Raw genomic sequence first — 24,450 nt, 5'->3', positions numbered from 1 at the left:
TACAGAAGCAATCTTTACATAAGAATGAAGTGTTCTTAGATTATTTCTCTCAATATATTATGTTTTAAACATACTTTTATTTCACCTTTGTAAAGAGCTTTGAAATCTCCAAGTGAAAAGTGCCATGTCCAGTTATGGAATTAAATATGAAAATATATGTATCTCTTTGTCCCAGCTATCACTTTTCTTTAAGATACTTATTTACTGCTGATAACACAGTGCCCTTATGCAAGATGGTTAAGCTCTGTTATGCCCTCTGGACATCAGCCAGGGCTCTCTCCACATTATTAGTTTTTTGAATATAGGCCACTTTCTTGCTTTTAAAATGAAATTAGAGCAGCCATTTCCTAGGAGGGTGGGGAGAAAGCAGCAGAATACTGAAGGATGACTACTGACACAAGGATGCTGACTCCCAGACTTACAGGGACTGTGCCAGCCTCCTTAGTCCAGGTTTGCAGAATTAGGGCTTGAAGCTATTTGAATTAATGACAAGGAAAATAAGAGAGGCTGGCACGGGGGGAGGAAGGATGCCATGGCATTCACAGTGGCAATATCCACAAAAATAGGTTGATCATCACCTGAGGCACTAAGCCAACCAAAGACCTCTGGGGCAGGAAGCATTTAAGAGCCCCCAAAACCTCTCCTTAATATTTGTATAACAAAAAAGGAACCAATATGCAGAAAGATAGGCAGAGAGCACATGGCTCAAGTTTCACAGGATTTTCTTTTTAAGGTAAACATTTATTTAATATCACTGCCATAAAGGACTTCAAGGATTCATGGTGAAAGTCAAACTGTTCTCAAAGCTGATGTATCAGAGCATATTTCCAGCAATGATTCAGCATTTCCACTCTGAGGACATGGTACAAGATAGATGTTATGAAACCACCTCATACACAAGGTGGCATAAGCCATCCACATTCTCTACCCTCACCAGGCATCATCTAAAATTCCTGGCAAACTACAGTGAATACTGGATGCAGTTTACCTAATTTTAACTATTTATAGGAATAATCAATACTTCTAATAAGACCCAACAATTATGAAAGAGATTTATTTAAAAATCTGAAAGCAAATAATCTATATATGGTCATAATTGTTGTTTTTAACAGAGGAACTATTGAATAACTAAATTAAATGCTAGCAATTCAATATGCAGAAATACAGTATATGTCTTTATTCTTAACATTTTTTCCCTGCCACTACTTCCTTTTCATTACTTTCAGCTTCCTTGAGGTAGCCCTGATTTTCTTACTATTTCCCTAAACCCTGAGAGCTCCCTGAGAGCAATCTGCTCTCCTGAGAGCAATCTGAGACAACAACAACAGGTTTTGTGGAACTCACTCTAAGGTAACAGCATTGAAAAAGTGCTGTTTTGAAACAAAACACTCCATGTGTTTTCAACAACTGCTTCCCCATCCCACAAAGTGCCTGAAACCTTACATTCCTTGCAGCACAGATCATCCTAAGGTCACTCTGCTGCTCTACAGTTAATCCAAGCTTTTAGCAAAGGAAGTGCCTCTCTCTCCAGCAATCCCAGGCAGAGTGGAAGTGGCAGTTTTATGCCTTTCTGTAGCAACAATTTTATCTGAAACATTCATGTGCATTATTCCCTCCACAGGAAGGGAGCCTAGCTCTCTAGGAAGCCTAGTGAAGTGCTCCATTTGGGGAGGTGACACAGGGATGACAACAGCAACAGCTATGTGGCTGATTCAAGGCCAGGTACCAGTAAGCACCATCCTGACCAGAATGTTTCACCTTCTAATGACATGTAGACAACATATCTGCCCATTCTTGGAAAGACAGCTTTTTGCTGTCTCCCTGCCATACTCATAAGAATAGCATTTTTAAAGAAAAAGCAACATAGATATGGATGCCATGAGTGAAATCCAGATTGCCCTTTTTGCACCAGTAGAATCCACATCAGTAAATGAAAAGCAGGATTTAACTCCATGTTTTTGATACTAGCCTCATCAGTAACATGATTGTGGCTTTGCAACATAAAATACCATTCCAATAAAATATTAAGAATGCAAGTCATCAAAATACAAAAATGATTCATTAAAACAACATTAAGTAAAAACAGTAGCATCTTATACAGCAATTTGTTTACTCTTGTTGAAGGCTCCCACACTTTACTGCACTCAGGTGCACACTCTGGCACAGGGTACTGTGCAAGTAAAACTTGCTGGAGTCTTCAAAAATGGCCATCTGCTACATGCACCACATTTTGGTACCTCTGTACAGATGCTCTAGGTATGTACCACCATTTCAATATTCAGTTCTTTACCCAATAACCTGGCCAGACCATCTGGACACCTTCATAAATCTATTAATGAATATCAATCCTCTAATCAGCACATGAAATCTCATAGGTACTCACCCTGCAAACTGGGCACTGCCAGTGACTACTGCTGTCTCTAAGCCTGAACTCATCAGACAAACACTTGGAATGATACACACGAAAACACAGGTCACATATCAACACCTCTCCAGGCAAATGGCATTCAAAACAATACCAGTCATGATTTTCTGTTTCCCAGTCCTACAAAAAATACAAAATATTTTGGTATGACATTCTGTCAAAATCTGCAGGAACTAAGAACAAAATTGATATGTCTTGAAATCCAGCAGCAATTAGACATTATAAACATTTTTAAGAAGTGTATAATGTTTAAAAAACAGGGGAAAACCTATGTGCTTAAAGATCTTCATCAATTTAATACACACTAACTCCAATAGAATATGAATGCCAAGTTTTAATTTTTTCAATTGTCTGATTAGTTACAATTTCAAATATGAGCTCTGTCCACAATGAAAAGTGGGTTTGTTTTCTACCTTTGTGTAAAACATTTGTTGACCTCTCTGTATTAGATTGCAAACAAAAGTTTGTGCACCTCAACAGACCATACCTATTTTCTTGGACTATTTCCCTTAGTTTGATTGTTACATTATATTTTCAACTGTAATTTTCTGAAGGGTGGTCCCTTCCAGTCTTTACTCTCTTAAAACTGACAACTTTTCAGCATCAAAGTGTCGAGTTACAAGAAATAAATGAAATCATGAACCAATTACTGCAAGAAATGTTTCTGCTAAGCAATCCCAATGCAATTCAAAACATATAAAATGTTTCACTTGCCGTGCTCAATAGCACCGGGCTCATTCCTGAAATGTTCTGCAGTAGACAAAGGATATGGTTCTGCTGATGCACAGGTGTCTTTAATATACTCTTCCTTGAAAATTCACCCCCAACAGCCAAATTCTGACCTTTGAAACATGTGCACAAGCTTTGCTGAAATAAATGAGAGCAGCATGCATATAATTTGGAGGCAGAATTTTGCTCTAGGAATCAAGAGTTCTAAAACCAAGCAGAATTGCCAGTGGCCACTGTTAAATGTTTATGTTTGTTATCTGAAATGCCACAGTTTTCTCTACACTTAGAAGACAAAATAGCTGTCATATCTCAGATAAAACTCCCAATGCCTTTTCATGTCAAATGTCACTTTTCAATGGGTTCAGATCTCTGAAAAAAACTACTCCTATTCTTCAGTAAATTATCTTGATAAAAATCTGATCAAGCTACTTTTAATGTCATGTTGTAAAGGTGGAGTTAGCAATTCCCACTGACTGCCAGAGCTGGCATTTGTCTGATTTTCATTATGCTGTGCCTGGGCAGTGCAGTCCTTGTGTGCAAGGTCTCCTCCAGTGTGAGAAAGGCCATGCTCAGGTGGCCCTTCCAGTCCTTTGTGCTGTGCACAGAACTCATCTGACCAGAGCCCCCAGGAACACAAGAGATTTTGGGACAGCCCCAACCCGGACTGCCTGCACTAAACTTGGTGTACCATGAATGTTGGATTGCAGGGCTAGCAAGTTTAGAGGGGGAAAAACCACCCTATGAAATCTTAACCAGTGATTTTTTAAACTCAGAACTTTGCCCTCCTTTGTTGTGCAGATTAACAGTGTAACTTGACCTTTTGTCCTTTCTGCTCATTTCATTTTACTGGCAAATTCTGTATATCTCAAAATGGCATAACACCACCAAATTTGGCTAAAAGAACACATTCTTGTTTCACCAAATCTTTTCCCTTCCAAAATTCGGTGGCTGTGTACTTTGGGAGCCCTTTCTTTAGGATATTTTGTAAACAACTAAAGATACTGCATTGTTGGCACACTTGATTTGCCTATAGAGTGAGAGAAATCAGGATAAAGTAGTGTTTTGTATGTCATTTATATTAACTGTATGTAGAAAATGAAAAAAAGAATCAGGTGGCACTAAAGGGCCAATTGAGCAAGAAAAATAATCAGTTTTGCTTGAATGTATATTTAGGTAAAAATTAAACTGAGAAGACCACAAGAGGTCCTGCAATTTCAGCACAGAATCAAGATTCCAGGATTCTTAATTTTTGTTTGTATTAGTTACGTATTCGTATCTCCCAGATATTCCATTGTTAAGAAATATGCTGGCAAAGAGATGTGGAATTTCATAAACATACGGAAATATATTTGCTGGCAAGAAAAACCATCCATTCCAGCCAAAAACCATGATGTTAAATAAAACAGCAGAAGAGGCTTCCTTCAGTATTCACACTGCAAAGTTTTGAAAACCTCATTATTTCTAAATACAAAGATTTTCACAGAAAAAAAAAAGTTTTAGTTTAATGCAGTATATTTAGTGCATAAGTATACATAAAACATTAATTTGTGCAAATATTTTAAAATCTAGTTAAAAAAGATTAAAAAAAGGTTCATAAGCCTTGTGGACAACTGCCCTATTGACTTCAATAGCGAGGTCAGAGGCATTAGTTTTCCTCCAACGGCAATGAAATGTTGGTTATTGCTCCTCTCGGTTTACCTAAGTGTGAATGGGAGGGGAATGCGCTCCCAGCACTTTATCTATTCATTGACTCATTTATTTTCATGCAGGAAATGGGATTATTTTAGCTGTGCCCAGCTCCGGCTGCCGGCGCTCGGGGCCGGGCAGGTCGGGCCGCTGGGGCAGCCGCGGGGCTGCAGTTCCCGCTCGCACCGCCAGGTGTCGCCGGGCGCTCCCGCAAGCGGCGGCCCAAGGGCGGCCGCGGTGACAGCGGCGACATCGGAGCGGCCACGGCCGGGCCCGGAGCCCGCCCGACACACGGGGTGCGCACCCAACTCGGGACCGGGAGTGACATGGATGATGGTGGTGGCTAGGAGAGTAAACTAAGCTAGCCTAATGGAAGACAGAAACGTAATAGAAAATATGACAGAATTCAAAACCACATAGTGCAAAAATTGTTCACCTTGTTTTTTGCTGCTGTCTGGGAAAAAGGCTGCATACCGTAGGCCTTTCAAAATAAAAACAAAACAAACTTTGTATCTATACTGTAAGCCATCTGGTTATCAGGATATACACAAGGCTAGAAAGAATTCATGCACAGTGACCAGGAAATCAATCTGTTAGTTCTAACTTCTGGTTGCATACATTTCCTCCTGCATTCCTGGAATGCTACCTGACACTTTCACCACATTTTATTTCTTTAAAATATCCCACGTACTTATATGATTAAAAGAACCCAACACCCATCATTCTTATCCATATACACACCCACCACCAGGCCAATTTAAAAATCATCAAGAATATTAATGATTGTTAATTAATGCACCCTCTTTGATACATAAGCCTTCTCTGGGCATCTAAAAAAAGATCCTTCTAACATAATTTACTGCACAGGGAGTTGCCCCACCAAAAGCAAAGCAACACCTTTGCAGCACATTATCGAAGGTTAGGCTATCACTTTATCAATAAAACTCACAGTTCTTGTTTGTGTATAAAAGGTGAGACATTTTCCCAGGGCCATGCAGGCTGAGGAGGGATCTCCTCCACAGGGACTGGGTTTCCTGGCACAGGGAGGGAAGGGCTCCGGGGTCACTGTGCTGCAGACAAAGGGAATCCTCTGCCCAAGTTCAGCGGCACCAGCCCGGCCCCGAGAGGGAGCGGATTTGGCAGCAAAGCTGCGGAATCAGATCCAACAGAGACCTTCCCCCTTGGTCCTGCCCAGCTGCCCGCTGCATTCACGGATCTATGCATCAGCAGGACAGCAAATGAGTCTGGGGGACTGTGGGCAACAGCCAAAGAGCTACGCTCTGTTAAGCAGAGCGGGATCTTGCAATCATATGGGTCACACGTGGTCACTTGTTCTTTATATTCAAATCTGTCAAACATTAGATCATAAAGGTCACTTTGCACTGACATAAATAGCTGAGGTTCACTCGGCAACGTGAGTGAAACACTGCAACAAATTAAAAAATACATCTTATGACCGTCACGTAAGCTTACTTTTCTTTGTCATTTGTCTTAAGTAGGTTGTCTTAAAGCAAATATATACATTTATTCTGGAAGTACAGAAAAATAACATGGGATAGAAAATGTCAGGCTATCCAGAGCATTTGACAATTTAAATACAGATAAACCCAACAGAAAGGAATGAATCATCATGTCGTAGCCTTTACTGTAAAATAAAATACAAAGTTGTTGTCAAGGAAAGAATAATTTTAGTGCACAAAGAAAATGTCCATTATAATGCAAATGTACATGGAAAAGAAATGCTTACTCATTAGTAATGGAGATTTACTTAGCTGTAATTGAAATAGGGAATCTGTATGTTGGAGAATGTGACATCCTGCTGTACAATTAGCATACCATTAAGTAGGAGATGTGAAGCACATACTGACAGTAAAATTAACAATAACTTAGAGGTCACAATTGTAACTATTAGGTCACTTCCATACCACAGCAAGCCCGTAATTATTGTAAAAAAAAGATGTTAAAACAAGTAATACATTTTCATTTTCATATAAATTATATGTAGGTATAGCACATGAAAACAGTATAACCTCCTTTCTTAGACTTTGTCTAAAAGGACCACTTTGCCTTTTTATAATGCACATTCCATTAACATAGCTCATTTCTTACCTGTTAATCTGTTTTCTCCAAGTCCCTTAATGGTAGCCCAGATACTCGGTATTAAGTCACTCTACTATCAAGTGGAGAGAGGAAAAGGGAGGGGGGAAAAAAGCAAAACTCTATTCATGAAACTCCCCCTTATGGGGATTTGCTGGTTTCATACAGTTGAACTAGATTTCCCAAACAATCCAAATTATGGGTATCCTTTGGACCCAACCAGTAAGCTAAAAAAAAAAAGGGTCATATAGATGGGAAAGACAGTTATAAGTCAGTTACCCCTTTGGCACGATCATGTTTATTTACAAATAGTATACATACAGTTCTGTTGTCCTAAATTCAAAATGAAGCAAATGAAGGAAATAACTTCCCATGGAGTTCATGGTTCCCAGCATTTCCTGTGTGGCACTTGTCCCATAGCACTCTTTGCACATTTTTTCCCCCCCAGGTGTTTTAAGTGCTTCTCCAGCATTTCTTTTACGTGTGTGCTGCTGTGGTGTTCCTCTCTCTCTCCCCTACACCCCTGCACACACAGCTCCTTCCAGATCACTGGATTTTCATTCAGACCCACCTGTGCACAAACTCACTGTCAGCCCTGCATGGTGTCTATGCTTTAACAGTCCCTAGAGCTCCAGCTGCCCAGTGGATAAGAAACTTAGAGCAGTTTTTCACTAGTTTAAAGGAAGAGTATTAGCAGATACACAGTAGATTTCACCCACTGTGTAACACTTTTGGTCTGTCACAGCGGTGGAATCTAGAATGACAACAAGGTCCATGCCAGCAGATAGAAGTAATTTAAAAAATATAAATTATTTAAAAATAGTAGTATTTGCATGCTAGAATTATTTGAAGTAATTTTCATCACCAGCCCAAGACTTTAGCGTAATCTTTTCATGATTATTTCATAACCCTTTAAAGAATGTCAATAAATGAGCTCCTACTATTTTTCAGTTTCCCATTTCTTTAACATATAATGAGATAGGCCATGCCCAAATTAAAGATATAATTTCTGAAGCAAATGTTCTGTATTCTGGTATTTTAGGATTTGGGAACAGCCATAAGGAACGCTTCCATCTCTTCTCACCTCTATCAGCTTTAAAATCAGAGTTTTTCACATTTTCCCCTCTTCAACTAAGAGAGAAGCTTTTAAAATCTTGGGTTCTGATGTCAAGGTTTCTTTGCTGGCCTTCAATAACTCTTCAGTGGCACCCAACAAAAATGACTACCAGTCCATATCAAGTAGAAATATACACTGAAATAAATGCCTCACAAGAATGATGCTCTTTTTTTCCACATCTTCGATTTTGCTTAGGTTTTGCAACATGCATCCATCATCATCTGCTGTTCTGAAGTAATTGCCATCTTCTCTACTTAATCTTTCATATTTCAAACTTTCTGCTGTAAATTAAAAGCCTTTATTATATAAGAAATGGTGGTACTGCATTCTAGCATGGATGGATCTACCATTTCATTACTCTCCGCTGGTATCCGGGTCCTCTCTTTAAGAGGACTCAGAGTATGCTGCAGGAACCTATGCCCCCACTCACATTAAACAAAGCAGCATCTATTTCTGTCTAAAGACATTTTCCATTCTTAATAAATCAGTTCCTTTCTGTCTTTTTCAAGCAGCATCTGCTCCATCAAAGCTTTCTCAATTAGACATGAGCTTTACTAAAGGTAATTGCTAAAACCTTGCAGTACATCTTTATGACTCACAGCTATCAGGAACCACAGAGGGGGTGCACTACCTATGAGACTTCTGTCCTCCAGTACAAAACCTGAAGAAATGCTTCAAACTTCTACATTTGCTGCAAACAGCTACTGCCCACTTCATTTATCTGTTTTTTATTTCTCTCACGGTGCAAATGCTGGAATCCCTGCCCCACACAAAAGGCAACCTGAAACAGGCTTGGACAGGAGAACCAGCCCCTGTTAACAGCCCTGAGGAGCTGCAGAAATGCTAAACCAGCATTTAGCTCATCTATGAAATGCCTCCCTTTGCCATCTATCCACTGCTTTTGCAATTCTGTTCAACTTCCAAGTAACTGCTCTGTAGTAAGAGGAGTTTTACAAAGTGTGGCTGATTATCTGTAGAGCTGCACAGATGGAAGCCTTACCCCTTTTTTTTTTTTTCAGAGAGTTCAAGTGGATGTGGTACGTGCACACTGGCCTCTATTTTAAACAGGCTCTATCTCATGGGGCACAGCAGCCAGTAAGGAATCTCCAGCTTATCAAGAGTCTCTGGCAGATTTACTGGTTTTCACTCAGACATCAGCATGCACCAAGTAATACCTGGGTGGAACAAGCATTATGTGCTATGGAACATCACTCCCAGTGTTCTTTGAAATGCAGTGGGGACACAGTGTGTGTTTTCCACCAGAGGCCTCAGTCTGCTGTGAGAGCAGTCTTCCTTCTGCCCTTTGGTCAGTCTTCTCTTCGTGCCACATCCCTGGCTCCATCTATTCTTTAGCAAATATGAATCCTCCTGTAAACATCCTTTCAGTAGCCTACAGGATCTGCTTTTATCTTTTCATCAGAACAATGATGAAAAGGTTAGGCTTCAAACTGAGGAAGGTGTGATTAATTCCTTGATGGCTCAGAGGACTTACTCCATCTTTGCAGCAGGTAAATGGTGAGTTAGCTGTTTAATAAAGTATTTCTCTTTCATCATTACTGTAAAGGGTCTATATTTGATCCGGACGATTGCTTTCCAATGATAAAAGTTTCTTAGATCATCACATGCTTTACATTTAATGCTAGAGCAATGCTTTGGGGTAAATTCAGCACCAAAATAAGCTTATTTTCTCCCCTGCAGTTTTCCTGCATCCCTGTGTTCACCAGATACATTTCTTCCTGTTTTGCATCTATGTTTTTCCTACTGCTTTTGCTCATCAAAAGTGCTTAGCAAATAAACAAGCATCCATCTCTTTTTCAAAGCCAAAAAGACTTCAGCAGCTAGAATCCCTTTGTGAAAATGGTTTCACTTTATTTTTTCTTTCTTTTTCTAGAAAACTACTACAGCAGGCAGCTACAATGTGTGCTTTTACAGACAGGCTAATCTATCCATTCAGATCTGTTGGCTTTATAGATTCTTTCCTTCTCTGACCTGGGCTTTATCTTTAAAATGGATTCCCATAAATTGACCCTGTAGGGCACTTCATAGGTACTCATTATTCATATTTTATAATGAAGAAATCCAAAATAATTATGAATTCATATGTCCTCACAATTACTAAGGCATCTTGCTTTATTTCAAGTATATTTGTTTGTTTATTTGTTAATTATGGCTAAGGTTTTAGCATCTCAGCAATTAATTGGAATTTCTTGTTTTACATGGTTTTGAAATTCTCTTATTTTAGAAACCCTTTCTATTCTAAAAAGAACCTACACAAAACCATCAGTCAGGGGAGAGATCAAAATCTCCTTCTCCATAGTTCATGTATTTATGAGCTTGTAACAATCCATTTCCATTTTCTTCACTGGTAACTGCTTCCTCTTCTGATGCACTGATGCAGGAGGACTCAAGTTCTGCAGAGAATTCCACATCCTGTCAGAACTCTTCTGGCTTTCTTTCACTGAATTTAATCTAATTAATTTATTGTCAGTTTGTCCTAGAAGTCTTCAGTTTCTGGCAGAAACCACCCAAATCTCTCTGTATTCCTGCCAGGACAGGCAGATTTTTATTCACCTTCCCACCCTGCAGCCACGTTCTGGACAATTTGGGGTGATAGGTCCCAAAGTACAGAGCCAGGCTCTAGCTTCCAGTGCTAAAGAATTGAGTTTTTTCCAAGTGTAGTAACATGTCAGCAGCCAAAGTGACTGCTCAAACCCTTGTCACACCTATCTGCTCAGCCTATGAGCTGTGCTCCTGAAGTAATGAATAAATCTCAATTTCCTTTCCAAGAATATCATGTTTGGGTAGTAGCAGTGTGCATTATTTAAGGTGAGACAATACAAGCATTCTCCTCCAGGATATTAGAAATTGAAAATAATTTCAAGTGAAAATGTTTTTTTGTTTTTTCACGTTCCAAGCAAGTTCAAGGTTAACAGAAACTTTCAACTTATCTCCTCAGAAACTGGATTCACTTTGCTGGTAATGTCACAATTTTTGACTTAGGTTGAGCCAAGAGGAGGTTTGTAGGCTATTTTCATTAGGGAGATAAATCAGTGATGGAGTGAGGAATTTATCAGGTGCAATGCCTTTTATGTCCACATTATGGTTTTGTTCTCCTAGAAAGAAGGTAAATCCAGACCAGAAATAAATCTCCTTGCTTGTAGTTCCAAGTCTCCTTTAAAGAACTCTGCACAAAAATGGTCTTCTTCCCTTTTCTTGCTTAAAACACGTTTACATTGCTTCTCTGGTCTTATTTTGTAGTTTTTCTTTAGGTTGATGTCTCAGCACACACAAAAACATTTTATCTGAACCAACAGCAGAACCTCCTACACAGGTTCCTTAAACCTCTTGTCCATGTGCTGTAGGTGTGGCTGATATTGTTTCAGCTGTCAGCTGATAAAAAGGCATGGGGACTGCATTTATTGTGAATTAAGCATGAATATTAATAAGCCCATCAGCTTCAATGAAGTTTCATTCAGTGACCAGCATGACACAATAATAAAAGATTCAAATCAGTTGCCAGAGATACAGAGCATTTTGAACCCACAAAGTTAATAAAAACAACACTACTAGGTCAGGGTGGGTACAAAAGGGGTAGAAAAAATCCAAGATGCATCTTTTCAAAACAAACTCAAGACAGACTGATCTATGTCATTATTCTATTAGCATAATATAAATCCCATGATGGAACCTTTCTACAGACTAGTTTGACTAGTTTACTTCAAACTCAAAGATAAATTCTCATTCTTAAGAACATCCTTTCAATCAGAAAAGAACATTTTGTGAAATCTGTGAACAACATTATCAGTATCTCAACTCCAGAATGGAGAGTGAAAGCCTCAAAGAAGAATACAGCATTACATCAACTGAATTTTTAAAAGTCAAGTTGGCAAAGCTGAGAGAGCCAAGTGAAGATGCTGACAAGGTTGTTTCACCAGTTTAAAAGAAGCAGCATCTCTCTGCAGTCAGATGGAGTCTACTAGTGTCACCTTCAGTAATGTGAAGATCCTGCAAACATTGTAAACGGCCTTTCCAGAGAATAAAAAATAAGGATGAGCAGAGGAGAGGGAAGAAATACCCCTGAACAGATGGGAAGAGAAAAACAAGATTGGAAAAGGAATTCAGAATTGCTCACTATTCTTAACCCTTCTAGAGGCAGCAAGAACCACTGGAATTGCTGTGGAACCATTCATGAGAGGCTGCATATTAACAGCCTTAGTGCAAAGACAGAAGAGGGTCTTGGCTTTAATGCAGAAGGAATTTCTCTTCCATGAGTTGGAAATTCAGAATTCTACTCCGCTTCTCTAGGATAAAATAGTCTATGCTTTGATTTGATGATTTGAATATATTTGCTTTTCTGAACTTTCCCAAATCCATTTATTTTTAGTTTATTAATAAGCAGAATCACATCTGCAGTTTGTGACAATAATTTGCAAGAAAAATCATTGCATTTAGCACATGAAGGATTGAATTCATGGCAGTCTTTTGGAAAATTAAGCTCCGAATGATGGGTCCTTAAAGGATGGAAAGACAGATAGAAAAGGTTCAAAGAGTTTCAGAAGCTCATCATCCCTGAGTGTTCTTGTGTGACCAAGCTGGTATGTGGCCTGACCCCAAAGCCACATCATACTCTCCCTGATGTGTGGTAATAAGGGATGGAAGCCAGTTTGAATTTTTTCTCTTATGGGATCAATCATTAACTCTTTGCATCAGTGAATTACTAAGTGTAAAGAACACTTGCACTTTCACAATAATAGAGTTTTTTCCAAGAAGAATGTTCCAGGAATCTATCTGGAACATTCCAGCCTGGAAAATTCTTAATTTGTTCAATATGCAAAAAATATGAACTAATATGGCTTGGGCCATGTTTGGTTTTGGATCAGTGAATTTACACAGGACTTTACATTAAAGGCAATATGGATGGATAAGGCAAACAGAGAATTTTTTTAAACACTGAAGGAGATTTTTCTTCATTTGGTGTGACATGTTCTTCCTATTTGTGCTTTTCAGTTGTAAGAGCTCACATGATGAAGGCACTGGCTGTCACTATTGCTGTTTCATATTATCCTTCTGCCCCTAACTGAAAAGAATGGGATGCACATTAAAACCATTCTTCAGCCTAGTTATTTAGAACTGGTAGCTATTCAGGCTGGTTTTGGATTGAGGTTTGGTTTGGTCTGTTGTTGTTCAGGGGTTTTGTATTATTTAAAACGTATTTTTGTACAGAAAAGATTCAAACTCTCACAGTGACAGTTCTTAAGCTTTTTACAATTATCTTCACATTTATGGAGACTCAAGATGACATAGTCAGTTCAAAAAACAGCTTCTGGCTACCAATACTGACCTAGCATGGAAAAATCAATATAATTACAAAAGCAATTAAGCATGGCAAGCAAAGAATCAAGCCTTTGCTCAATCTAAAGTAATTTAGATTAACACAAACATAACAGCCAAAAATTCTCCTTTCTCATAGACTGATCCTAGTAAAATCAAACCTGCAACACATCAAATCACAAAAATAACTGAGTGTGTGCCTAAGGTCACTTGGGTTAAAAAAAATCACCTTCAAGACTCACAGTGCTGGCAGTGGGTTACAACAAATATTACAATGTTGGGAATACAGACAGAGCGGAGAGATGAATTACTTAGGCAGCCTTGTGACTTGGAAGTATCTGGAGTTTCTCTGAGCAAGCACCAGTACTTTCTCAATTTAAAATACCAGAAAAATCTTTAGAAATGAAATAGCACATTGAGAATACATGTGTGTGTTGGGGAAAAGCAAGTTGTATCTCTAATGTTTTCTAAAAGCAGGAAAAAGCAAGGAAACTTCCCCTCCAAACAGTGTGCTCTCCACTAAACTCAAACTTCTTTAGAGGAAAGAATTGGAAATGAAATAATTTAGAAGCAGAGAGGACCAAATACACAGGAGAATGACTGTAACTGCACCTCACAGTCAGATTTAATAGCCAGAAGTGCTGCCTCTTTCTATAAGCAATCAATCAAATGATCAGAAAACAGAACTCTGTAAAATAATAATCTCTTGAAAATATAATCATCTTTCATGCATTCTTCAGAGAAGAAATAGCTCACAGTGCCTTAAATAGGTGTGAAGCCTCACTCTTCACATCTCATTAGAGACTTTGGCCACTGTGAACCATTTTTAAACCACAGCAGGGCTGTGGGGTATGTTGCAATCAGATGCAAACAATGAACCCATGTTATGAACACATCTCCATCTTAGAAGAGCACAATATTGTTTGGCTTCATGAACACAGGAAAATTGAAATTATACACTCATAAAGCCTCTCTCTGGGTCAGAGCAGCTTTATGACTTTAATCGTGAGGGGAAGAATTAGCACATTAAATGGTCAAAATAGCTCAGTGCACACTGTCTGTAGAAAAATGTGAGTAAGACTAACTCTAAAAACTGCATCTAACCCCCCCATTAAGCCATAGGACATTAGTACTTAAATTCAATTTCTTTCCTTGGGGTTAGACACAGTACTATGTTACACAGACAGAAGTACATCAAATCATGGCAGAACAGAAAATAGTAATGAATAAGTAAGAAGATTCATTCTTATTTTCTTGAAGAACTACCCTTCCTCTCTATCTTGTCAACTGCATTCAAAACATAGTTAACAACACTGATTTACATTTTTTTCTAAACCAGCAAGAGCAAGAAGATTTTTTTTATGCTGATAATAAATAGCATTTCCAAATTCCAGAAGTTCTGTGAGAAATAGAAATAAAGCATTTAGGAAAAAAGTAAAGTTCCATTACCAGACTTCAGGACTGACATTTCCCTTGCAAGGCAAGAAGCTGAAGAGATTTTGTTCAATTGTATAATAATACATCAACAAACAGAAAAATGCAAAATTCCTAACTAAAATCCTGAATAAAAATGGAAAATAAAGTCTTCTCTCATTCATTTTGTGCAAATGCATTAATCATCTGCAAGATAAGAAAGCCTGTAAGATGAGAACACATTTTGAAAATGTGCAAAACATCTGGGAACATGGCAAATGAGCAAACAAAATGAATACCTGCACAAGCCCTGGAGGTATAATATTTGCAGCAAAGTTCTTGTTTAGGTACCAATCCTTAAATGTCAGTTGGAATACAGTACATTTTGTTACTGACTCCACATTTTAAATTTAGTAACTTACATAAAAATATTTCTCCCACATGTATCTGACAGAATAATTTTACACTCTTAAATCAAACCATTCTTTTTTTTTTTTTTTTTTCCTGAACATTAATTTTCATGAACTGTCCCTTTTGGAAGAACCTCCTGATGCCCTCAAATTGTTTTGTCTTTGTACCTCAGCTTGTCTTTTGTATATTACTAAATATGTGAGGTTTTGCTAATTTTTTTTACCATAGCTTCAACACACTGCTAGAACAATGAGAGCAAAGTAGTATAATTTTTCTGAAGGCTAAGAGTAACCCTATCAGAGATCATGTCCTCAGTGTTTAGATCTATCACTATGTCAACCTATTGGATAGGGCAGATGTTTGGAAACCCCTAAGCAAGCACCACAGATTATCAAATGGATCTTTTCCAAGTAGAGCTGTGTTTTCATAATCTCTGTACTTTCAATTATTGTCACTATTTAGCCATCAGTCTGTAGTCACCATCACAACCAGTAATTTCAGGTCATGTGGCATCCTCTAGTCAGGCATCTCTTACAGTAACACAGAAAGGTGCTCAGCAGTTTTGTGGCCAAGGCCAGTAATCTTTTCACCTGCTAAAATTCAGATCCAAGACTTCAAAAGTGTAAAAAATCACCAAGCAAATAGCTGGGGGGACGATAAGAATGTATCCCTTTGCTATCTCCTTGGAGCATCCTGTGTTTGCTGAATTCCACCGTGGTGCCAGGAAAGAAGCCAAAAACCAAAAGCATCCCTGCACTGGTGTCAGTGGGTGGTTGATTGGTTTTTAAGTCTTCTCTTTCCTGTTTTGAGCTTTCCAAGTTCCAGCAGTACCAGTCAAACCAAATTTGACAATTAGGTCAAGGGTCTGTAAGTGCTAAAGTTTGAGCCTGAAATCCCTTTTTAACATTAATACCCTGCTTCGAAGAGTTCCACCTCCTCCAAGTGCACCTCAAGAAAGAATTCTGTGTATTTGTCCTCACTGAAATGTAACTTGAGCTCATGCTCCAACAGTCATTAGTACCAGATTTGAGCAGTGCTGAATTACAAAGAACTACAAACTGCCTCTTGATCAAGTGCAGACAAAGCATCTGTAAAACTACCCCCGTGTCCATAGCAGAGAACATCCCAAATTTGATGGTTTGCACCAATTGTCAGAGAATGGAAAATACTTGATCTGATGGCAAGTGATGACAATGACATTTTTTTACTCATTAAAACTTTCTGAATAAAAGAACAAAGAGAATGACTTTATACCAAGTCAATGTGTTTTGCTTCATCTGTCTGCAGCATTTTGATTCAGTATTAGGAACAAAAAGTTTGGGTTTGGGTATGATTGAAACATGGCCTGGATCAGAAGCTGATTTTTATTTTTGCAGAAAACTGTTAAGTCAAGTGTGGTGTTCTGAATTACTGAGACAGCCACCACACATATGGTCACAGCTCAAAGTATCAGTGCTTAGCAGTAATACTGAAAATGCAGTCTGCATCTAACTAAAGGGTTATTCATAATATAACTTCAACAGCATCTTCAGTCAGAGACGTTTTCTGCACAGACATAAAATAATTGTGCAATTCTAATGACTCACTGGGAATTTACAGGATGTAAATTCTTTCAAGTTTTCTTAAATAAATATTGCTAATAAGCAGTAGGAACATTATTTGAATGATTATATAAGGAATGGCTATTGTGAGGCATTTTGATAATTTTTTCTTTTTTTTCCTTTCTCTTAGCAATAGAGGAAACAAACAGCATACTTGAGATCATCACAGATCTCAGGCTTTATGTCTTGTTGAGTCTACACAGTTGCTGTCACTTCTAAACAGATAAAACTCATGGAAGAAATACCTAAAAGAGCTAAGCTGGAGTTTTGAAATGTTTCCTGCCAGGGAGAACAGTAACATACCCTTTAAAGGTTCCCTTGAGGGCTTCTAATGAAATTAGAATGAAAATCTTAACAGTAACATAATGTACATTAAATACAATGTATTGAAATTAAGGTATTTCAATACTTTAAATTCATGTAAGTGAGATAATTTTGATGATAATATTTTCTGTTATGCATATTGCTTGTTTTCACAAAACCAAAACCAATAGATTGTTTCACTTTCAGGATCTTACTGATAACTGCAATATTCCAATGAGCATTTTGGTGTTTTTTAGAGTTTTTCTGGGTTTCCTCAAAGTTTATGTACTAGCTATGTCTGAGACAATGTTGACCCTTTTATCAGTATTTAATGCAATTTTATATTCCAAAGCAACAGTTCCTAGTTCAGGTATTTTAAAGCTTTGCAAAACTCATTTTCGTTAGGAAAATATTGTCTTGTAAATAAAGAGATGGGGCTTCTGAACAAGGCAAAACAATTGTTCAAGCTTTTTCCTGGTCTATGTGACTATCCTCACTTTGTGAGTGTGCTCCACCTCAGCTATGGAGAGATATTAAAAACATTGGTTTTTTTTCTCTTCACGTAACTTTCAACCTATTGAAATGGATTTTAATATTTATGTTAGACATCCAGTGGAACAGTATTTGGATGCCTGTAGCTGATTTGCTAAGAAAATCCTTTCTAATTGAATGCCCTGGTGTTCACAAATATCAGTAAAACACATCTTTTCAGGTATGTTTGCATATAATTTTATAATTTCATATTGCACTTTTGAAAGGGAGTTCTGTGTTCTTCAGATTCAGATTAAAGCAAGATTAAAAAGCTTGTGACTTTTAAAAAAATTTTTTAAATACACCATCTTTTGGATTTGAGAACATCTGAGGATTTCAAGTAATACCAATATTTACTGTCTTCTGTACAACTGTAGAAGAGAATACAACATGAAAGTGAGGTATAACCCAGCAAAGGACTTTGTCAGTTTTTCATAGCAGAAAACTCAGAGTTCAACAGGAAAGAGCTTCTATGAAATAGAAAAGGTTAAAAAAATTTAAGAGTGCATTATTCCCCTGTTCACAAGCACCAACAAAGAACCTATAAATAGTTTGAAATATAAATTAAAACAAGCTTCATGCTAAGATACCACAAATCGTGATTTATTTTCTCAAAGACTTTATACTCACAATCTCATCTCCTGGCAACCAATATCCTTCTTGTTCAATACCAGCTTTTGACCCTTTACACCCCACGGTCAGGGTTTCCACAATGAGACCATCCTTGACTGCTAAACTCAGCTGACGTGTGGTTTCTTTTGGATGCATACCATGCACTCGAGACATGTACCTGCACACAAAGCACAAAAGTCTCTTAGTGTTAGCTTTAAATTATAAAATGTGTCAGCAAAATATACACATTTTCAAATGAGTTAAAACAATATATGTTCTAAGTTTTAGATTGTTTTTAAACAGTCAAAATTTATATCACTTCACCCTTTCCCTCAAATCAGTTTTTTTACTCTTGCAGCTTTCATGTACACATTTAGACAAGTAGTAGCACAGTAAACTCCTACCAAAAAAATCCCAAAATTAACACATATGGTGCTTGGGCTTGTCTCTGCCACATCCATTTGTGCCCTTTAAATTACTTTAAACTTGCATTTCTCTAACACCTCCTATAGCATACATACTACAGAATGTATGAATGAATTTTTGTGATGCTTGTGTGTACAACACATTTAGGAAAAATGGAAAATTTATATATCACATATGAAAACCCACTAACTCAAGTTACCGTGCAAAGTGGTTTTTCTCCTTTTCTTGAGTCAACCACAATGATCACATTGTGACAAACTGCCTTGGTGAGAAAAAAACCACATGTAGCTTTAACTGTGTATATACATGAGATTCAGCTGTGTAATGTTGACCTTTATCCAGTGTAATTTGCTTCTAGGCTAACACCAAATATTAACTTGGAGTAAACAGCATAAAATTATCTTCTCTCAAATAAAGATGACCTCTCTGCCTTAAGGTCACTGCAATTCAGGGTTTTTAACAAAATTCTGAGAACATGTCTAGAAGTTGCTGTGCACGGAGAGCTGCAATCAGCAGATACATGAATTGACATGGAACCAATTATTTAGTGGAAAATATTTTCCTAGTTATGGATCTCTTAAAGTTACAGAGCTAACTGAATTTCTCTCCATTTTTGTTTCTCCAGGTACTCTGTCTTTACCTGTTTCCTAAGAGAGAAATCTGCAATTTGCCTGCTTTAAGACAAAGCTGTCAGCTATAGTATCCTTGCCTTCCTTCTTCATAATGAATTCCAGCAACCACGATTCCTTTGTGACTGTCATCACAAATACCTTCACAAAAAGTAATTATGATCACGAGCAAACTCAAGAAAGATTTATTTTAAAGCAGCAGCATTGCATTAAAAAAGAGTTAAATCAGTTCAGATTTCTTTTTTAATAACATGACAGGAATTTTTAATGCCTTAGAAGTTACAAACTTACAATAAGAAGTGAGGACCACCCCAAATCGTCAAATCTTCAATCAATCCCTCCCTTTGTAGACATTTGCCTTTCAAACTTCTTACTGTATTGTATGAATAAAGTTTTCCTTTCCTGCTTTCTCTCTTAAGCTTTTGCTGGACCTGGTTTATGCTAATCTGATATTTTTGTTTTGCTCTAAACTGTATATAAAATCGTATAGTAGATTTCTGACTGAGTGGAAGTATATATTTGTATAGTAAATTATACAATAATCAGAGCAGCATAGGACATTTATGAATTTCTGTGTGGTATCAGAGGCATTTACATAAATGCAGCATCTTGGGGTTTGCAGGATGTTGGGGTTTATTTTTTTAGGATAAAAACTCTGAGAGGCAGATAATGCCATTTCCCATATTTTACAATGTCTACCACAACATGGTCCAAGCCTAATTTGTGTGTGCATGCTAGCACTGTATAAAAGGTAGGCAACTGATACAGAAATGACAATATTCTGTGTAAGTCTATGTTCCAAGCTAATATATATGAATATTCTGGTGGTTTCCACATAGGGCCAAAATCAGAAGATAAGGCACTTCAGGTCTGTATCACCTTGGCTGGATGCTCATCTGCCCAACCTGATCCCTCTCTACTTCCACAGAAAACAAAACTCAACATGAGCACCTGTTCAAGTGAAATTAAACACCACAAATAAGTTTTCAAAGCTATCCAAACTCCAAGGTCTGAAACAGGCAGAAACTCAAGTCTATTTACTTCACTTTCAAACAGAGTGCAAGTGAACACACCTGGTCTACAGAAGCATAAAGTGTTGAAGCTTTAAAGCCACATGAAAACAGCTCATTTGCTTATATAATCATGTTACATGTATTTCATGTGTGTGTGCACATATGGACATATTTATGCAAACACAACGAGGTTTTTGAAGTGCAAATCATCTTTCTCAACATTTGCTAGTGTTACTCTTTTTTCACCAAATCTCCATTTTTAACTCAGTGCTAACAATGTCTCTGACATAGCATTCACGTGTCTGTAATTAATTCAACTTAACAGGTCTCAAAGTACAAAGAATGGGCTAACTATCATTCTTCCCATTTTACTGACAGAACAAATCAGACTCTGAGCACAGAAGTGATTTCCGTACACTTATATGGTGGGCTGCTATAGGTCTGAGAACAGAAATCAGGTATTAACCCAGTGCCATAACCCTCAGGCTAACCTGCAGAAGAATCCATGTATTTTGCACTGCACCATCCCTAGTTCCAGAAACAAAGCCCTACCGAATTCTTAAATGTAAGCTACAGGTTTCATGATTTCTCACTCTTATCTCTGAACAGAACAGATATATAATACAAACAAAAAAGCCTTAAACCAACTCTAATCAGCTAAGAGGTTTAATCTGCCTATTTCCACTGTGGCAGGTTGTGCACTAGTGAAAAGAGGCACAAGGCTCAGAATCACCCATTTCTCAAATCCAATCTGTGTTCTCCACCAGAGTGAAAGTACTGCTACCAACTAAACTATCTCCCCATTTTCTCCAGCTGTAAATCAGGAGTAGTAAATTCCCAGTGGCTTTTTGAAGAGTACTTTAGTCGATGTTCAGACTGTGCCACTGGGGAGTCACAAGGGCTATGTTTTCTATTTTTAAAATAAAATGCTATCAGCTTTCACAGCAAAGAACATACATGTAAAGAGAATGGTTTTTCTTCAAAGAGTAGAACTGCTGTTAGAAAAATGCACCCTCCCTCAGTTTTTTACTTTATTAAAACCTGTGAAGTGTACATGACTAGATATTCACAACGACTAGAAAACAACACTACAGGGTTTGGATGAAAACTCATCTTGTTTCTTTTCAGCCATAAGGACAGCAGGTAAGCAAAGACATAATAAGACACAGGACTCAAATCAGAAAAGATAGTTCAAGTTCTTTAATAATGAAATGTGAAAAACTGTCAGGACATGAAAAATGCTGAAAACACAGAATGAGTTAAAATCCAGCTCAGAGACAGAAAGCATGATGTTTGGAGTCCCAACTACTATGTCAGCCTCATTACTAGACCAGGGAAAAATAATTCTGAAATTTTGCCTTTGTGCAGAAGTGACCCCACTAATCCATGAGTGCAAGTCCTGGCTCTGCATGCATTGAAGGTTCTGGCACCAACAAGTTAAAAAAACAGTATGGGAGATAAAGCAACCCCTGACTGCTGTTTTCAACAAAAGCTAATTAGCCTTACCTTGGAAACTGGGAGTTGAAGGAATACTGGTTTGTTATGCTCTTGCCCAGTCCTCCATACCAACAGATTTGGGAGTGCAATACAACCCAGGCACAAGAAGTAAAGCAAATACACTCAAATGAGTGAGAATGAGGCACAAAGTAAAATCCTCTAAATCAGAAAACCAGACCTAATCAGATAGCGGCTGAAGAAACCATTTCAAAATACAATTTAACTGTGCTAATCCCTACTATATAAAATGAGGGTCTTTCTGATGAAAAGTAGAGGTTAGGCCTGATAATCTGCATGCTAAATTCAAAATCTCACCAAATGAGGCTGCTTGTCTGCAGAATACAGAAGCAACTGAACTGCTGCTGAAAATTAGAGTATTTATAGGTCAGTATTTTCTCCATTTATGAACTGGCAGTGCAGATCTCCCTGACATTAGCACAGAAGAATCTGGCAAATCTAGCAAAATTACAGTTTTTGTAATCAACTACTAAGGGCCTAATAATGCATGTTTTCAGTTATTGCAACACCATTTGGAAAGCAAAGGATAAGGATCTTTAGCATGGAGTTTGTTCATTACCACCCTTAAGCAAACCTCATTGCCATACCACCAAATGTATATTTAAATGTGGTGACCTTCAGAAACAAAATAGTACCAACAGAATCAGGTAGATGCACATGTGCATATACAGGATAGATGTGTGCATCTCTCTGATGGCAAGAAAAAACCTTTAGAGAAGACTCACAGAGGATAATCATTAATAGATTCATAGATAATATATGGATGTGATGCTCATCTGTATTTAGTCACAAAATACCAATCAGAGAAATGTGAGACAGCAATTTCAAACCACTTCAGGACTGCAGATGAACAGTAGTCAGGTGTAAATAACAGTAAAATATCATCATATTTTTCAGTTTATATTATTACATTATTAGTGTTACCCATTCTAAAGTCTTGACCACCTCTCAGACACCACAGGGAGAGCCCAAGGGGTCAGCACATGTGAGGGGGGGCCTCCAGAGGGGCCACACAGCCACCTGCTGTACACCCCACCTGAGCCATGCTGAATGCTGGGGAGGACAGATGTGCAGGGAAACCTGGTACAGGCTCTTCTCTTCACAGCAACAAAATCTCCTCTAACTCATGCCCTACCAATTGACAACTGGATCTTGCCACCTCCCTTTGTACCACAAACTGCACCACAGGAGTACCTGATCCACCTCTAAATCCCCTGCCTGCCCAATATATAGGACATTCCAGATCCACCAAATTCTGTCAGCATATCACCAATTCACTCCTAAAGCTTCAAAAGACTTTTCTCAAATTATCCAGTGTTCATAATGTCTTTCTATAAAAAACCAAAATCTGTGCTTCATAATATACCTTAAAACTAAAGAAGGAAGTTTGACTTGGACTTAAGGGTGTGGAGGAAGCAGACTCTAAAGCTGTGATCACCATGGGAGCAAAATAGACACAGAAGTAGCCAGCACTTGCAGGGGATCAGATGGTGAACTTATCACCTACAGCTGTCACACAGCTCACAACTCCTGCCTGGTGCTCTGCAAGACACAGCACGAAGGTAAACCCAGTCTCAAAGAGTCAAATCTATATGGCTTCAAAATACAGCATGGCAAAATATCTAACTTTGCTCCCAAGGAGCCCTCTTGGAGGCATCTGGTCTACTGAGAGGCAGAAAATGGTTTACATGAGCACTGCTGTACTGTGGTGGAAGGAAGGAAGGAAGGAAGGAAGGAAGGAAGGAAGGAAGGAAGGAAGGAAGGAAGGAAGGAAGGAAGGAAGGAAGGAAGGAAGGAAGGAAGGAAGGAAGGAAGGAAGGAAGGAAGGAAGGAAGGAAGGAAGGAAGGAAGGAAGGAAGGAAGGAAATTTAAGGTAGGAAGATGACATAGGTATTTTAAAAAAATCTCAGTTTTTCTGAACTCATAAGAAATTGCATTTTTGGCCACATTAATTGAATCAAAACAAAATACTGAAAAAATGTTACAGCAAGGGTATCTGTACAAGACTGAAATAAAATGCATTATCGCAAATAGCTGCAAAATACAACAGGGCAGCAAGTGTAAGTAGATGTTAATTTTCATGGCAAACTCTGTAATCTTGGTCTGATCAATTATCTCTCTCTATGCTGGATGCATCCACTCTCCCCAATGCAAAGGAAAGTAGCAGCCTGCTGCTGCCAGCAGACTCTGCTGAGCAACTCACCCAGGGATGAGCTGAGAACTGATAAATTTGAGGTCTGATAAACTGAGATCTGATAAAATTGAGATCTGAGAAAATACAGCAGATCCCATTAAACTCAACTGAAAGTCTGCCATTAATTTTAAATGTTACCTACCGGTACATAAAAATGTCCTAGATTCAGGGACAGACCTTAAGGAATAATACATAAAATAGAAGGAAAGCAGCCAAAAATCTGTTCTGAGTTTTATATTGTCTTCCTACCTCTAGTGAGAAATTATGCCTTTTGCTTCAGTTTCAGGGCAAGACAGCTATTTTATAGAAGGCCCACATATTTCTTTTAAGAGTTTTTTAAAAGTAATTTGCAAATAATAGGCCAGTTGGTCATACTGAAAAAAAAAAAAGCTGAAGAGATGGCTGTGGTTATTATTT

The 24,450-nt window shown here is 38.1% G+C and overlaps 1 protein-coding gene across 5 annotated transcripts in view; it reads right to left on the bottom strand.

The window, feature by feature from the left end:
- The window catches only part of ZMYND11 (zinc finger MYND-type containing 11), a 105,467-nt gene that overhangs the window by 25,622 nt on the left and 55,395 nt on the right, over positions 1-24,450 (bottom strand). For 3 of the 5 annotated variants that reach the window (XM_071428618.1, XM_071428619.1, XM_071428620.1), the window contains exons 3-5: positions 18,275-18,434; positions 5,277-5,321; positions 2,384-2,545 (exon numbers count right to left, since the gene is read on the bottom strand). In XM_071428618.1, coding sequence (XP_071284719.1) covers positions 2,384-2,545; positions 5,277-5,321; positions 18,275-18,434 — 367 coding nt within the window. The remainder of the gene's footprint in view (positions 1-2,383; positions 2,546-5,276; positions 5,322-18,274; positions 18,435-24,450) is intronic. The other 2 variants (XM_071428621.1, XM_071428622.1) reach the window with 2 other exon arrangements.

Source organism: Agelaius tricolor, unplaced genomic scaffold (genome assembly GCF_023055355.1).
Source record: "Agelaius tricolor isolate 1412-34295 unplaced genomic scaffold, bAgeTri1.0.p SCAF_6, whole genome shotgun sequence".
In the NCBI taxonomy this organism is placed as follows: Eukaryota; Metazoa; Chordata; class Aves; order Passeriformes; family Icteridae; genus Agelaius; species Agelaius tricolor.
Note: the sequence above shows the minus strand (reverse complement) of the source record. Positions and strands in the feature narration are given on the sequence as shown.